General features: G+C 44.3%; 1 protein-coding gene and 1 pseudogene across 1 annotated transcript; one reads left to right on the top strand and one right to left on the bottom strand.

The window, feature by feature from the left end:
• Positions 1–11,431, bottom strand: part of LOC118389597 (homeodomain-interacting protein kinase 1-like) — a 48,311-nt pseudogene extending 36,880 nt beyond the window's left edge.
• A 2,789-nt stretch (positions 11,432–14,220) lies between these two features.
• LOC127932018 (E3 ubiquitin-protein ligase RNF186-like) lies at positions 14,221–16,360 on the top strand. Its single transcript, XM_052526185.1, has 3 exons — positions 14,221–14,280; positions 14,522–15,088; positions 15,277–16,360. The coding sequence occupies exons 2-3, from the start codon at positions 14,757–14,759 to the stop codon at positions 15,350–15,352; spliced, it is 408 nt and encodes a 135-aa protein (XP_052382145.1). The 5' UTR covers positions 14,221–14,280; positions 14,522–14,756; the 3' UTR covers positions 15,353–16,360.
• The last annotated feature ends 869 nt before the right edge of the window (positions 16,361–17,229 follow it).

The following is a 17,229-nucleotide window of genomic DNA, read 5'->3' as shown; positions in this document are numbered from 1 at the left end:
CTCGACTTATTCCACATGAATTAGACATCCTCGACTTATTCCACATGAATTAGACACCCTCAACTTATTCCACATGAATTAGACAGCCTCGATTTATTCCACATGAATTAGACACCCTCAACTTATTCCACATGAATTAGACAGCCTCGACATATTCCACATGAATGCTATGACATTCCAAATTTAACTCGGGTGAATCCCATTTCCTTTGACCATCCTTGAGATGTCACGACAACTTAATTGGAGTCCAACCTGTGGACAATTAACTTGTTTGGACATGATTTAGAAAGATCCACACCTGTCTATATAAGTTCCTACAGTTAACAGGGCAGAAACTATAACAAGAAACTGTCTGTAGATCTCTGAGAAAGAATTAGAGACATAGCCGGTGTTTGGAGATAAAACAATTATCTAGAGTGCTAAACGTTTCCAAGAGCCCAGTGGTCTCCATTATTGTGAAAAGGAAAAAATATGGAACTACCCAGACTGTCTAGCCATCTGACCAAACTGAGCATCCATGCATGAAGGACCTTGGTCAGGGAGGTGACCAAGAAACCAATGAACACATTGACAGAACTACAGAGTTCCTTGGCTGAGATGGGAGAACCTGGCAGAAGGACAACAGTCTTTACAGCACTTCACCAATCTGGGCTTTATGGGATTGTCCAGACAGAAACCACTCCTGAGAAAAAGGCACATGACAGCACGACTAGAGTTTGCAAAAAAGGCACCTGAAAGACAGAGCAAAAGGCAAAAGATTCTGTGGTCTGATGAGATACAAATGTAACTCTTTGGCTTGAATGCGGAGCACTATGTCTGGCGAAAACCAGGCACAGCTCACTAAATACAGACAACTCCTCGATGAAAACCTGCTTCAGAGTGCAAACGAACTTAGACTGGGGGCGAAGATTTACGTTTCGACAGGGACAATGACCCCAAGCATACAGCCAAAGCAACGCTGGAATGACTTCGGGACAAAGATGTGAAAGTCCTGGAGTGGCCCTGCCGAAGCTTGAGAAAATCTCCAAGGAAGTGTGGGAGAAAATCCCCAAATCCAGATGTGCACAAGCTGATACAGACAAGCCCAAGATGACTCAACGTTTTAATCGCTGCCTAAGGAGCTTCTACAAACTATTGACTCAGGGTGTGATTGGCACAATTTTCTAAAAACAGGTTTTCACTTCATTATGGGGCATTGTGGGGCATTGATGGGTGAGAGAGGGGCGGGACGGGGCGGGGCGGGACGGGGTGGGACGGCAGTCTTCTTCTTTTTTTTTCAGGACAGGAAAGTTCTGGGGTTATAAGAACCCCCAGAACAGGGCATGAATGAATGTTCACTCCTGTTTCAACCTCGACAATAATGCTACTCCCTCCCCTCAAAAAAGTCATTCATTGGTAATTACTGTGTTGTTACACTGAACCATGCAATTTCTTAGCAACTAACATTTTCTGGTTTAAAACATTTTCTGTTGAAATTTCCTAATAAACCTGACTCTGGTTAACAGCGCTGGTCCAAAAAGGGACAATCTCCATTGAACATGCTTTTCTGTACAGTTACTAGGCTTAATCTGTGGCGGCAGGGTCAGCCTAGTGGTTAGAAAGGTTGCAAGTTAAAATCCCCGAGCTGGCAAGGTACAAATCTGTCGTTCTGCCCCTGAACAGGCAGTTAACCCACTGTTCCTAGGCCGTCATTGAAAATAAGAATTTGTTCTTAACTGACTTGCCTAGTTAAATAAAGGTTAAAAAATTTAAATGAAAAAAAATCTGTGTCTTGGAAACCGTTCCTAAAGTGTTTTGACCCTGTATGGTGTTTGGTGGGCAGACGATGAGAGTCTGCTGGAAGGACTCAGTCTGGCAGGCCAGGCCGTTGAGTCGTGCCTGCAGGGGAACGCTCTGCTGGGCAAGACCAGGGATGTTGACGGTGGCCTGCTGGTAGAGGGCTGGCTGGTAGTTCAGGATAGGAACAGCTCCCCCTGCTGACGGCACCTGGTTGTACAGCAGTTAGAATACTGGTCACAGTTAGATAGTTCATAGTGACAAATACAATTCCGTTCTGTTTAAAGGGGAATTCCACCAACATTTAAATGTATTCAGTGATTCCAACATATTGTTTTGTATCATTTTATTATGTAATGTTGTCTATTGACAGTTTAGTGGTGAGCAAAATGGGAAACTCCTACTCCCATTACGTACATGAGCAGGAATCCTGAACATGACTCATCAAAAAATATGGAGTCATTTTCAGCAACCTATATAACAAGTTTGTAGTTCTCTGATCTCATTGGTTGGAACAGCGTCTGGAACTGGAACTGCCAAAGACATTTTCATACTCAATTAAACTTCCACTGTATGACGTAGTGAAAGTATACAGTGGTCTTAACTGAAGGTAACAGTGTGTGTGTGTGTGTGTGTGTGTGTGTGTGTGTGTGTGTGTGTGTGTGTGTGTGTGTGTGTGTGTGTGTGTGTGTGTGTGTGTGTGTGTGTGTGTGTGTGTGTGTGTGTGTGTGTCTGGCTGAGCTGGGCTGATTGCTGAAGGTAACAGTGTGTGTGTGTGTGTGTGTGTGTGTGTGTGTGTGTGTGTGTGTGTGTGTGTGTGTGTGTGTGTGTGTGTGTGTGTGTGTGTGTGTCTGGCTGAGCTGATTGCTGAAGGTATAAGTGTGTGTGTGTACCTGGCTGAGCTGGTTGCTGAAGGTATAAGTGTGTGTGTGTACCTTGGCTGAGCTGAGTTGATTGCTGAAGGTATAAGTGTGTGTATGTACCTGGCTGAGCTGAGCTGATTGCTGAAGGTATAAGTGTGTGTGTGTACCTGGCTGAGCTGAGCTGATTGCTGAAGGTATAAGTGTGTGTGTGTGTCTGGCTGAGCTGATTGCTGAAGGTATAAGTGTGTGTGTGTACCTGGCTGAGCTGAGCTGATTGCTGAAGGTATAAGTGTGTGTGTGTACCTGGCTGAGCTGGTTGCTGAAGGTAACAGTGTGTGTGTGTGTACCTGGCTGAGCTGGTTGCTGAAGGTAACAGTGTGTGTGCGTGTGTGTGTGTGTGTGTGTGTGTGTGTGTGTGTGTGTGTGTGTGTGTGTGTGTGTCTGGCTGAGCAGCTGATTGCTGAAGGTATAAGTGTGTGCGTGTGTCTGGCTGAGCTGGTTGCTGAAGGTAACAGTGTGTGTGTGTCTGGCTGAGCTGGTTGCTGAAGGTAACAGTGTGTGCAACAGGTGGTGTGGTGTGTGTGTGTGTGTGTGTGTGTGTGTGTGTGTGTGTGTGTGTGTGTGTCTGGCTGAGCTGGTTGCTGAAGGTAACAGTGTGTGTGTGTGTCTGGCTGAGCTGGTTGCTGAAGGTAACAGTGTGTGTGTGTGTGTGTGTGTGTGTGTGTGTGTGTGTGTGTGTGTGTGTGTGTGTGTGTGTGTGTGTCTGGCTGAGCTGAGCTGATTGCTGAAGGTATAAGTGTGTGTGTGTGTCTGGCTGAGCTGGTTGCTGAAGGTATAAGTGTGTATGTGTGTCTGGCTTAGCTGGTTGCTGAAGGTGACTGTGAGGTTGCCGGTGGCACTAGGAAGAGTGTTGGTTGTTGTTGTTGTCGAACGATGAGCTCCTACGTTTACAGAGCTCCATGTTCTGAAAGCAAGACTTCACACTGCAAAGGTGCGAGACAATCAAATCATTTAACCAATCAAATTTCATTGAACCAATCAACCAATCAAACCATTTAACCAATCAACCAATCAAATAATTTAACCACTCAACCAATCAAATTATTTAACCACTCAACCAATCAAATTATTTAACCAATCAACCAATCAAATTATTTAACCACTCAACCAATCAAATTATTTAACCAATCAACCAATCAAATCTCAAAGTCAAATGTAATAACACCTCACCCTGAGACGCCCACAAGTACCTCCTTCCACACACAGTGACATGTGTACGTACTGGAAGCTGTGAGGGAAATCCAGCAGGTGACTCATGGTGACGAGGGGGTGACCTAGCGTCTTAGTGGGCGTGATCCTCTTGTCAGCGTCCAATCGGAGCATCCGCTTCAGCAGGTCGATGAACTCCCTCCTATCAGCTTTCTCCGCCAGCATGTCCGTCCCCTCCAGGTGAGACGAGAGGTTGACCTGCATCAGGAGGTGGAAGGAACAAGTTATGCAACAGGATGGAAGTGGTGAGGTTGAATGAAGGGTGAAGCTACTGCTAAAGACACTGAGCTGAGGTCCGTTCTGGCTGCCACCTCGGGCCAGGCTGCCACCTCGGGCCGGGTCTGCTACCTCGGGCCGGGTCTGCCACCTCAGGCCAGGATTCCACCTCGGGCCGGGTCTGCCACCTCGGGCCGGGCTGCCACCTCGGGCCGGGTCTGCCACGTCGGGCCGGGCTGCCACGTCGGGCCGGGTCTGCCACCTCGGGCCGGGCTGCCACGTCGGGCCGGGCTGCCACCTAACCACCTGCCTACCTAGCAGCACCATGTAGCCTACCTAGCATCACCATGTAGCCTACCCAACAGCACCATGTAGCCTACCTAGCTGGAACATGTAGCCTACCTAACAGCACCATGTAGCCTACCTAGCAGCACCATGTAGCCTGTAGCCTACCTAGCAGCACCATGTAGCCTACCTAGCATCACCATGTAGCCTACCCACCACAGCACCATGTAGCCTACCTAGCTGGAACATGTAGCCTACCTAACAGCACCATGTAGCCTACCTAGCAGCACCATGTAGCCTACCTAGCATCACCATGTAGCCTACCTAGCTGCAGACAGTTGATGATGTATTTCCTGGCCTCCTGAGACTTGATGCCCATCTCAGCCTCGTGCTCTGAAGGAGTCTATTAAACACAGAAAAGATTTATGTTACACTCCTCATATTCACAAGGCTCAATTTGTACCTTTATTAAACTTTATTTAACTTTTACTAAACTTTGCAAGTCAGTTAAGAACAAATTCTTATTTACAATGACGGCCTACCAGGGAACAGTGGGTTAACTGCCTTTTTCAGGGGCAGAACGACAGATTTTTACCTTGTAACCACTAGGATACCTGCCGCCTCTCCCCTCTAACCACTAGGCTACCTGCCGCCTCTCCCCTCTAACCACTAGGCTGCCTGCCGCCTCTACACTCTAACCACTAGGCTGCCTGCCGCCTCTACACTCTAACCACTAGGCTGCCTGCCGCCTCTACACTCTAACCACTAGGCTGCCTGCCGCCTCTCCCCTCTAACCACTAGGCTACCTGCCGCCTCTCCCCTCTAACCACTAGGCTGCCTGCCGCCTCTCCCCTCTAACCACTAGGCTACCTGCCGCCTCTCCCCTCTAACCACTAGGCTACCTGCCGCCTCTCCCCTCTAACCACTAGGCTACCTGCCGCCTCTCCCCTCTAACCACTAGGCTACCTGCCGCCTCTCCCCTCTAACCACTAGGCTACCTGCCGCCTCTCCCCTCTAACCAATAGGCTACCTGCCGCCTCTCCCCTCTAACCACTAGGCTACCTGCCGCCTCTCCCCTCTAACCACTAGGCTACCTGCCGCCTCTCCCCTCTAACCACGAGGCTACCTGCCGCCTCTCCCCTCTAACCACTAGGCTACCTGCCGCCTCTCCCCTCTAACCACTAGGCTACCTGCCGCCTCTCCCCTCTAACCACTAGGCTGCCTGCCGCCTCTCCCCTCTAACCACTAGGCTACCTGCCGCCTCTCCCCTCTAACCACTAGGCTACCTGCCGCCTCTCCCCTCTAACCACTAGGCTGCCTGCCGCCTCTACACTCTAACCACAAGGCTGCCTGCCGCCTCTCCCCTCTAACCCTGAGGCTACCTGCCGCCTCTACACTCTAACCACTAGGCTGCCTGCCGCCTCTCCCCTCTAACCACAAGGCTGCCTGCCGCCTCTCCCCTCTAACCACTAGGCTACCTGCCGCCTCTCCCCTCTAACCACTAGGCTGCCTGCCGCCTCTCCCCTCTAACCACTAGGCTGCCTGCCGCCTCTACACTCTAACCACTAGGCTGCCTGCCGCCTCTCCCCTCTAACCACTAGGCTACCTGCCGCCTCTCCCTCTAACCACTAGGCTGCCTGCCGCCTCTACACTCTAACCACTAGGCTACCTGCCGCCTCTCCCCTCTAACCACTAGGCTGCCTGCCGCCTCTACACTCTAACCACTAGGCTACCTGCCGCCTCTACACTCTAACCACTAGGCTACCTTCCGCCTGCCTACACTCTAACCACTAGGCTGCCTGCCGCCTCTACACTCTAACCACTAGGCTGCCTGCCGCCTCTACACTCTAACCACTAGGCTGCCTGCCGCCTCTACACTCTAACCACTAGGCTGCCTGCCGCCTATTGCCCTCTAACCACTAGGCTGCCTGCCGCCTCTAACCTCTAACCACTAGGCTGCCTGCCGCCTCTCCCCTCTAACCACTAGGCTATGCCTAAACATTACTAACCGCCTCTGGAAGAAAAACCCCTCTAACCACTTGGAATAGGTCCATGGACTCATTAACCAAGACTGCTGTGCCTCTCCCCTATACCACTAGGCTGCCTGCCGCCTATACAAGACTCTAACCACTAGGCTACCCTGCCGCCACCTACACTCTAACTAACCACTAGGCTGCCTGCCGCCTCTACACTCTAACCACTAGGAAGAAAACTACCTGCCGCCTATACACTGAAAAATAACCACTGGACTACTATGCCAAGCTGTTGTGGAATAACCACATGGACTCTATACCAAGACTAGGCTACCCATGGACTCATTATACAAGACTGTTGTGGAATAACCACTAGGCTGCATTATGCCAAGACTGTTGTGGAATAACCACACTCTAACCACTAGGCTAGAACTCATTATACCAAGACTGTTGTGGAATAACCACATGGACTCACTATACCAAGACTGTGGAATAACCACATGGACTCACTATACCAAGACTGTTGTCTAACCACATGGACTCATTATACCAAGACTGTTGTGGAATAACCACCTGGACTCACTATACCAAGACTCTGTGGAATAACCACCTGGACTCACTATACCAAGACTGTTGTGGAATAACCACATGGACTCATTATACCAAGACTGTTGTGGAATAACCACCTGCCTCACTATACCAAGACTGTTGTGGAATAACCACTGGACTCACTATACCAAGACTGGAATAACCACATGGACTCTATACCAAGACTCTAACCACATGGACTCACTATACCAAGACTGTTGTGGAATAACCACATGGACTCATTATACCAAGACTGTTGTGGAATAACCAGGAATGGAATAACCCATGGACTCATTATACCAAGACTGTTGTCTAACCACCTGGAACCACTATACCAAGACTGCCTGGCCGCCTCTGGACTCACTATACCAAGACTAGGCTAACCCTGGACTCACTATACCAAGACTAACCCATGGACTCATTATACAAGACTGTTGTGGAATAACCACATGGCATTATACCAAGACTGTTGTGGAATAACCACCTGGAATAACCACCGCACTCATTATACCAAAGACTGTGGAATAACCACCTGAGGCTATACCAAGACTGTTGTGGAATAACCTCTGGACTCACTATACCAAGACTGTTGTGGAATAACCACCTGGCCGCACTATACAAGACTGTGTGTCTAACCACTGGACTCACTATACCAAGACTGTTGTGGAATAACCACATGGACTCATTATACCAAGACTGTTGTGGAATAACCACTGGCTACCTGCCAAGACTGTTGTGGAATAACCACATGGACTCACTATACCAAGACTGTTCTAACCACCTGGACTCACTATACCAAGACTGTTAGGAATAACCCTGGACTCACTATACCAAGACTGTTGTGGAATAACCACCTGGACTCACTATACCAAGACTGTTGTGGAATCCACCTGGACTCACTATACCAAGACTGTTGTAGGAATAACCACCTGGACTCACTATACCAAGACTCTGGAACCACCACATGGACTCACTATACCAAGACTGTTGTGGAATAAACCACCTGGACTCACTATACCAAGACTGTTGTGGAATAACCCTGGACTCACTCCACAGACTGACTGTTGTGGAATAACCACATGGACTCACTATACCAAGACTGTTGTGGAATAACCACTCTAACCACTAGGCAAGACTGTGTGAATAACCATCTCACTATACCAAGACTGTTGTGGAATAACCACCTGGACTCACTATACCAAGACTGTTGTGGAATAACCACATGGACTCACTATACCAAGACTGTTGTGGAATAACCACCTGGACTCACTATACCAAGACTGTTGTGGAATAACCACCTGGACTCACTATACCAAGACTGTTGTGGAATAACCACCTGGACTCACTATACCAAGACTGTTGTGGAATAACCACCTGGACTCACTATACCAAGACTGTTGTGGAATAACCACCTGGACTCACTATACCAAGACTGTTGTGGAATAACCACATGGACTCACTATACCAAGACTGTTGTGGAATAACCACCTGGACTCACTATACCAAGACTGTTGTGGAATAACCACATGGACTCACTATACCAAGACTGTTGTGGAATAACCACATGGACTCACTATACCAAGACTGTTGTGGAATAACCACATGGACTCATTATACCAAGACTGTTGTGGAATAACCACCTGGACTCATTATACCAAGACTGTAGCGGAATAAACACCTCAATTTTTTTGCAGTCTCAGATTCTCAAAGGGGGTGGGATAATTTACTTTTTATATGTGATTCACCTGTATATACACCAATGTCAGATATACCTGTACCATAATGTCAGATATACCTGTACCATAATGTCAGATATACCTGTACCATAATGTCAGATATACCTGTACCATAATGTCAGATATACCTGTACCATAATGTCAGATATACCTGTACCATAATGACAGATATACCTGTACCATAATGTCAGATATACCTGTACCATAATGTAGATATACCTGTACCATAATGTCAGATATACCTGTACCATAATGTCAGATATACCTGTACCATAATGTCAGATATACCTGTACCATAATGTCAGATATACCTGTACCATAATGTCAGATATACCTGTACCATAATGTAGATATACCTGTACCATAATGTCAGATATACCTGTACCATAATGTCAGATATACCTGTACCATAATGTCAGATATACCTGTACCATAATGTCAGATATACCTGTACCATAATGTCAGATATACCTGTACCATAATGTCAGATATACAGTGCATTCAGACACCTTGACTCTTTCCACATTTTGTTACGTTACAGCCTTATTCTAAAATGTATTAAATATAATACTCACCCATCTATACACAATACTCCATAACTACAAAGGAAAAAACACGTTTCGATTTTTTTTGCAAATTTATTAAAAATAAACAGATGTAGTATCACATTTATATAAGTAAAAACATTAATTACATGTTCATTCATTCATTAAAATTAATGTAATATCACATTTACATAAGTATACAGACTCTTTACTCAGTACTTTGTTGAAGCACCTTTGGCAGCGATTACAGCCTCGAGTCTTGTTGGGTTTGACCTAGACACAATACCTCATCTGGACAAAGAGTCTTGTTGGGTTTGACCTCATCAATCTAGACACAATACCTCATCTGGACAAAGAGTCTTGTTGGGTTTGACCTCATCAATCTAGACACAATACCTCATCTGGACAAAGAGTATTGTTGGGTTTGACCTCATCAATCTAGGCACAATACCTCATCTGGAAAAAGAGTCTTGTTGGGTTTGACCTCATCAATCTAGACACAATACCTCATCTGGACAAAGAGTCTTGTTGGGTTTGACCTCATCAATCTAGACACAATACCTCATCTGGACAAAGAGTCTTGTTGGGTTTGACCTCATCAATCTAGACACAATACCTCATCTGGACAAATAGTCTTTTTGGGTTTGACCTCATCAATCTAGACACAATACCTCATCTGGACAAAGAGTCTTTTTGGGTTTGACCTCATCAATCTAGACACAATACCTCATCTGGACAAAGAGTATTGTTGGGTTTGACCTCATCAATCTAGACACAATACCTCATCTGGACAAAGAGTCTTGTTGGGTTTGACCTCATCTCTGGATAAGAGCGTCTGCTAAATGACTTAAATGTAAATGTAAATGTAATCAATCTAAACACAATACCTCATCTGGACAAAGAGTCTTGTTGGTTTGAGGCAGGTAAACAGACTGTCAAATAAGGTTTGACCATATTCCTTCCACACATTTCTATAGTCTGTATAATGGATCAATAAAGTTGTACTGTATTGTGACCTGTTGCAGTATGGGTCTGATGTGTTGTAGTGGCAGGGGACTGAACTTGCTGTGCTTCAGGAAGTCATACAGGTTCTGCTCCAGCATCTCAAACACCAGGCAGGTGTGACCTTTGTGTTGGAAACACTCGTAGGAACGCACAAGTTAAACTCGTCGGCGTTCTCCTCGCTCAGACAGTTCAGGATGCCCACCTGGGAACAGACAGGAGGGTGGATTGGCTTAGCGAGAGCACATTGAAGGATAATGAACATGAATCAAGAGGGTGACATTCGACATTTGTTGGTCCTATATGTATAATTGAGCTAGTCTGAGCAGCTAACCGATCGCTGCAGCTGTACATAGCCCATCTGTAAATAGCCCATCCAATCTACCTACCTCATCCCCATATTGTTTTTATTTACTTTTCTGCCCTTTTGCTCACCAGTATCTCTACTTGCACATTATCGTCTGCACATCTATCACTCCAGTGCTAATCTGCTAAATTGTAATTACTTCCTTACTACAGCCTATTTATTCCCTTACCTCCTCACGCCATTTGCACACACTGGATATAGACTTTATTTTTTCTATTGTGTTATTGACTGTACGTTTGTTTATGTGTAGCTCTGTGTTGTTGTTTCTGTCGCACTGCTTTGCTTTATCTTGGCCAGGTCGCAATTGTAAATGAGAACTTGTTCTCACCTTGCCTACCTGGTTAAATAAAGGAGAAATAAAGAAAGAAAGTGGAAAGGAGGGGAAATAACTCCCACCATGCAGTAGAACACCTTCAGCTGTGGGGTCTTTGTAACGCAGTTTTGATAGTTATATTTTCAATAATGAATGAGGTTACCTGTTACAGGACAATTAGGTCAAAACCCATATTTTATTTTTTGGTGTAAATGGCCAAGAAAGATGCACAAAACATCCTCAACATCCCAAATTGATAAGGAACCTTCAAAAACACATGGAGAAACTGCGAAAATAAATGGCTGAGGATTTACTAACAATGTCTGGTATGTAATGACATTTAATTCAAAGTAAATGTAAATTCTTTATTTTGATGTAGTTGTGTGGGATGTTCAGTTCATGGTTTCAGAGTTCAGCAAAGCCTGCTTCATGTGTGCCACTGATGAAGAACCTGGATGTGACCCAAAGACTCACTGTGTTAGTAACTTTATTCAACATGTTTATAATCTTTTTTCAGACAATTTATTATATAACACAATGGATGGCTAATTCGTCATACGTCATACTGTGTTGATATTTTATATTATTTGAAAGTTTTAAAAATGTATGTAAAATAGAGTGAGATGAAAATGGACAAACTCAAGGGGTGTGCAATGTGTATGCCCACTGAGAGAACATTCTGAACCTTGATTGAAGTCAGGTCACATGACCAAGGAGCTATTGACATTAGAATGTTTGAACAATTCTTGTAAAAAAAACGTGTGATGAATATGAACAAGATAGAAGGGTCGTCAGTGGAACCTTGTTAGAGTCAGAGTAGGTCACATGACCAAGAAACTATTGACATTCAAATGTAAAAAAGTTTGTGCTTTGTTTACGCTCCCTAACTAATTCAACTGGGAATACAAAATTCTGCTCACATTTCCACATGTTTATTAGCTTTGAAAGCAAATTAATGTCCAAATCAATGAAAATAAGACCTGTGCAATGTTGTGAGCAAATTTTCCAACATCGTGACACTTATTTGGAGTTCTGTGGCTCAAGTGTTTTGAAAACTATTGAGGTTTGAATGGGCGAATATCCTTTGAATATCCAACTTGAATCTTAAAATTATTATTTTTTAAAAAGACCCTTAGATAGGATAATTAGGTTACGGTTAGGAAAATGGTTAATGACTTGGCTAGGGTTAGAGTGTGAGCGGGGGTCCTACTTCCGTTTTTCAGAGGTAACGGACGGACGGTTGAAAACACAGACAGAACAATGAGATGTAGTTACAAGTCTTTGTTGTATCCCTGAAAACCGATGTTTTCTGGTGACGCCACATAGGCAAATAATACCTATTATATTGACATGAACCGCACTAATAAGGACCCGGTCGGACCATTCTGGCCAATGAGAGGGCAGATAGTGTGTGAACAAGAGGCACAACTAAAATCGTTTTACTCAAAGTTGCCGGAATGCCACGTGCATGCACTTTCGTCAACACATTTGTAACAGCCTAAACATTATGAAACAGCTATTCGATCAAATAAGCCTCAAATGATTCGACACTCTCTCATAGACCTCCGTACAAAAATAAGGTTTTGGGTTGAGTAAATCCTCTCCCTTCGCCTCTTCCTCTCTGGAAAAATCTGCTGCTAAACTCAGAATCTACTGTAAGGTAAATATAGGAAGGCTCGTGTACCAATGGGTGGATTGGATTATGCTAAACCGCGGGTCATTGGTCTATGGCCCGTGACGTGAAATGGTTTAAAGTGGTAAGGGAAGAGGGCACTTATCAACAGTAATCTGCAATGCCAGGTCATGTTGTAATTTGTCAACAACAGTAGTGTAAAGTACATGAACTGTGCCACTGTCTCTTATCTAGAAGAGATAACGCGTCCATTGAACTGATTCTGTACATAAACACTACAATAACCAGGCACGTACACAGAGAGGGTTCTACAAGTACACAGAGAGGGTTCTACAAGTACACAGAGAGGGTTCTACAAGTACACAGAGAGGGTTCTACAAGTACACAGAGAGGATTCTACAAGTACACAGAGGGTTCTACAAGTACACAGAGGGTTCTACAAGTACACAGAGGGTTCTACAAGTACACAGAGAGAGTTCTACAAGTACACAAAGAGGGTTCTACAAGTACACAGAGAGGATTCTACAAGTACACAGAGGGTTCTACAAGTACACAGAGGGTTCTACAAGTACACAGAGGGTTCTACAAGTACACAGAGAGAGTTCTACAAGTACACAGAGAGGGTTCTACAAGTACACAGAGAGAGTTCTACAAGTACACAGAGAGGGTTCTAAAAGTACACAGAGAGGATCTACAAGTACACAGAGAGGGTTCTACAAGTCCACAGAGAGGATCTACAAGTACACAGAGAGGGTTCTACAAGTCCACAGAGAGGATCTACAAGTACACAGAGAGGGTTCTACAAGTACACAGAGAGGGTTCTACAAGTCCACAGAGAGGGTTCTACAAGTCCACAGAGAGGATCTACAAGTACACAGAGAGGGTTCTACAAGTCCACAGAGAGGATCTACAAGTACACAGAGAGGACCTACAAGTACACAGAGAGGATCTACAAGTACACAGAGAGAGTTCTACAAGTACACAGAGAGGATCTACAAGTACACAGAGAGGGTTCTACAAGTCCACAGAGAGGATCTACAAGTACACAGAGAGGGTTCTACAAGTACACAGAGAGGGTTCTACAAGTCCACAGAGAGGGTTCTACAAGTCCACAGAGAGGATCTACAAGTACACAGAGAGGGTTCTACAAGTCCACAGAGAGGATCTACAAGTACACAGAGAGGGTTCTACAAGTCCACAGAGAGGATCTACAGGTACACAGAGAGGATCTACAAGTCCACAGAGAGGGTTCTACAAGTCCACAGAGAGGGTTGTACAAGTGCTTCCCCCTCTCTAGTGAAAATTCCCCTTCAAATATTGTTCCATCATAAACTGGACCAAACATTAGGAACACCATTTGTACACTCAGTCTATGTCAAGGAAAGAGCATGTGTTCTTAATGTTTTGTACACTCAGTGTACGTGCCATTTGTAGAAATGAACACCTGCCCTGAAAATGTCAATACACGGCCCTGGAAATTCTCCTGAAGTGTCCTATTATGCTTTAGAAGTGACCTAGAAGTGTTTAACTCGTTCCATGGAACTTTCCTGCCTCACCTGACAGTAGAGGAGGTGAGAGACCGCTTTCTGGGATAATAACTGAATTTAGTCTCCTCCCCAAAAGCTTAAAGTAGGAGCACACACACTCTTCTCTCACACACACAAAGTTTCGTCATAGGATAGTTGGTCGCTGTGCTGAAAATCTTCCAGAACCTGTAAGTAAAATATTGTCTCTCATTGATAATGATAAAAGTGAAAAGGTTTGTCTATATCTGATAACTATGGATGTTATAAATGTGTCTGATATTTTTCAAGGTATTTTTTGATTCATGGCTTATCAGAAAAACCTGACAGCCTGTTGATTTAAGATACGTTATCACATTAGATATGTTTACATAGTGCCAGTGATGAAGTCACTGAGTCTAATTTAATTTAACATCTTAATGTCTTTTGCAGGTTCCTGACCTACGCTCCTAAGCACAGATCTAGGATCAGCTCATCCTCATCAAATCCAAACCAAGACCTTATTAAACCACAAGGGGAACACTAACCTCAGACCAGCGTTTAAACCCCATGTCTTCCTGCCAAGACACTGACACTCCTTCCAGAATTCCTCTGCGCTCCAGCCGTCCATCCATCCATCCATCCAGCCGTCCATCCATCCATCCATCCACACCCCAGCCAGCCAGCCATGGGTCTGATGGGCGAGGACATGGAGTGCTGTGTCTGCCTCCAGCCCTACTCTCGCAGGGAGAAGATCCCTCGGATGCTCCACTGTAAGCACACATTCTGTGGGCTGTGCTTGCAGGCGATGTCCAGGCTCCAAAGCGGCCTACTGACAGTCTGCTGCCCCCTGTGCCGTTGGATCACCTGCACCGAGCCCAGCCTCACCCTGCCGGGGTCGCTGTGGATTAACACTGAGATCTGGGACCAGATACTAGACAGACAACAGGAAGAGGAGGAGGAGGAGGAAGAGTGGAAGGGAGCTAACAGACAGACTCGGACCACTACACAGTACAGTTGGTGAGTACCCCAGGCAAAGGTGGATGGATTGATAGACAGATTTAGAAACCTGGAGAAACCTTCCTCTGTTCTCTGATCTTCCTAACATTTAGTTCTGTATCTTTTGTTCTCTCTCTCTCTCTCTCTCTCTCTCTCTCTCTCTCTCTCCCTCTCTCCTGTTTATTTCCCCCTTCTCTCCTGTCCTCTAGTTCTCCATCAAGGCATTGTGGCCTGAGGCTCAAACTGCAGAATTTCCTGAGGAGGATGAAGCACAATGTACTGTAAACCGAGAAGACGAACAGCAGAGAGAAAGAAGCCTGGATTTTCCCATTTCAGAGCAGGAGAGACTTATTGAGTAATGAAGCTAATTCACAAAACAGGACCGACCGGTGATTTTCCATAATGAAGCAAGATTGAACCAATTATTCATATGCTTTGTGTTTGATTGACTTTGGGAATGTGTAATGTTCTCAGTCGACTTACCTGGTAAAATAAGGGTTAAATTATAATATTAATAATAAAGGATGGATAGGTGGAGTAAATAAAAAATAAGATATTAAATGGATTGAGGAAGAAAGAAAGATAAAGGAAGTTATGGACAGACAGACAGACAGACAGACAGACAGACAGACAGACAGACAGACAGACAGACAGACAGACAGACAGACAGACAGACAGACAGATAGACAGATAGACAGATAGATAGATAGATAGATAGATAGTGTACATTGTTAAAACACTGTATATATATATATATATATATATAATATGACATTTGTAATGTCTTTATTGTTTTGAACCTTCTGTATATGTGTAATGTTTACGGTTAATTTTTATTGTTTATTTCACTTTATATATTCACTTTATATATTATCTACCTCACTTGCATTGGCAATGTTAACACATGTTTCCCATGCCAATAAATCCCCTTGAATTGAATTGAATTGATAGAGGGGTGAAGGTTAGAGACTGTGTGCTGTACAATGTGTGCTGTGGACAATACAATATGCTGTGAACAATGTTTATAATAATGTTTAATGATTTGATAAAAGGTGTATTACTGCGTGAAGGGAAGTGGAGGTTTAGTATTTATTATGACATCATTTTAGAACAGCTTTAATGTTGCAGATTGTTTCTTTTATCAATGTAATTGTCTGCATCATTTCCAGTCCCCCAAACCAGGGATGTTGGATTAGTTTATCCTCATTGTACATGTTTAATTCATCTGTTCTGTTTGAAGAGCAGGTTTTTTATACTGGAATTAGATTTATTGGTTAATAAATACATCCACTTTAAAAGAACCCTGTCTTAGAGTTGTGAAATTGCTTATTATTATCATTACATTAGGAAAGTAACTGTCTGATATCCAACTATTTATGGACCCCAAATAGAGTTGGGGGTGTTAATACACTTCACATTCTACACTACTATTTCCTAAAACACAAAACCAACCCTAAACATTCCCCTGTCCTTGGTTTTGATGTGTGCAGTACATGACTGAAATCACTCTCTGTCTAATCATGTCTCAGAGAACCCTGTATGAATTATTGCATATGAGATTCCCTAAAAACACATCACTTTGATAAAGCTATAACCGGAATTGAATTCTTCATTGCAGGTTAGGAGAATTTATGCAGCATGTTCGGGGAATTAACTTTGCAGGTTAGGAGAATGAGGTTAAGGTTAGGAAAAGGCTTAGGGTTAGCTCTCCTAACCAGCTAAGAAAGTCATTTCAGGTCGTAGCTGTACCGGGTTTTTAGGAAGTCCTCCTACTACTTTTAATCAGGGCCCCATCCACCCTGTTATCTAATCTAACCCCCATACATACCATTCCTTATATAGTATACTACTTTTAGTCAGGGCCGTCCTCCATCCACCCTGTTATCTAATCTAACCCCCATACATACCATTCCTTATATAGTATACTACTTTTAGTCAGGGCTCCATCCACCCTGTTATCTAATCTAACCCCCATGCATACCATTCCTTATATAGTATACTACTTTTAGTCAGGGCTCCATCCACCCTGTTATCTAATCTAACCCCCATACATACCATTCCTTATATAGTATACTACTTTTAGTCAGGGCCCCATCCACCCTGTTATCTAATCTAACCCCCATACATACCATTCCTTATATAGTATACTACTTTTAGTCAGG

Source organism: Oncorhynchus keta, chromosome 10 (assembly GCF_023373465.1).
Source record: "Oncorhynchus keta strain PuntledgeMale-10-30-2019 chromosome 10, Oket_V2, whole genome shotgun sequence".
NCBI classification, from domain to species: domain Eukaryota; kingdom Metazoa; phylum Chordata; class Actinopteri; order Salmoniformes; family Salmonidae; genus Oncorhynchus; species Oncorhynchus keta.
Note: the sequence above shows the minus strand (reverse complement) of the source record. Positions and strands in the feature narration are given on the sequence as shown.

What these genes read in the sequence shown, in the direction of transcription:
- LOC127932018 (XM_052526185.1), top strand. Translation starts at nt 14,757, where the DNA reads ATGGGTCTGATGGGCGAGGACATGGAGTGCTGTGTCTGCCTCCAGCCC. An exon ending in ACCACTACACAGTACAGTTG is followed by an intron (nt 15,089 to 15,276) that starts GTGAGTACCCCA and finishes CCTGTCCTCTAG; the next exon opens with TTCTCCATCAAGGCATTGTG.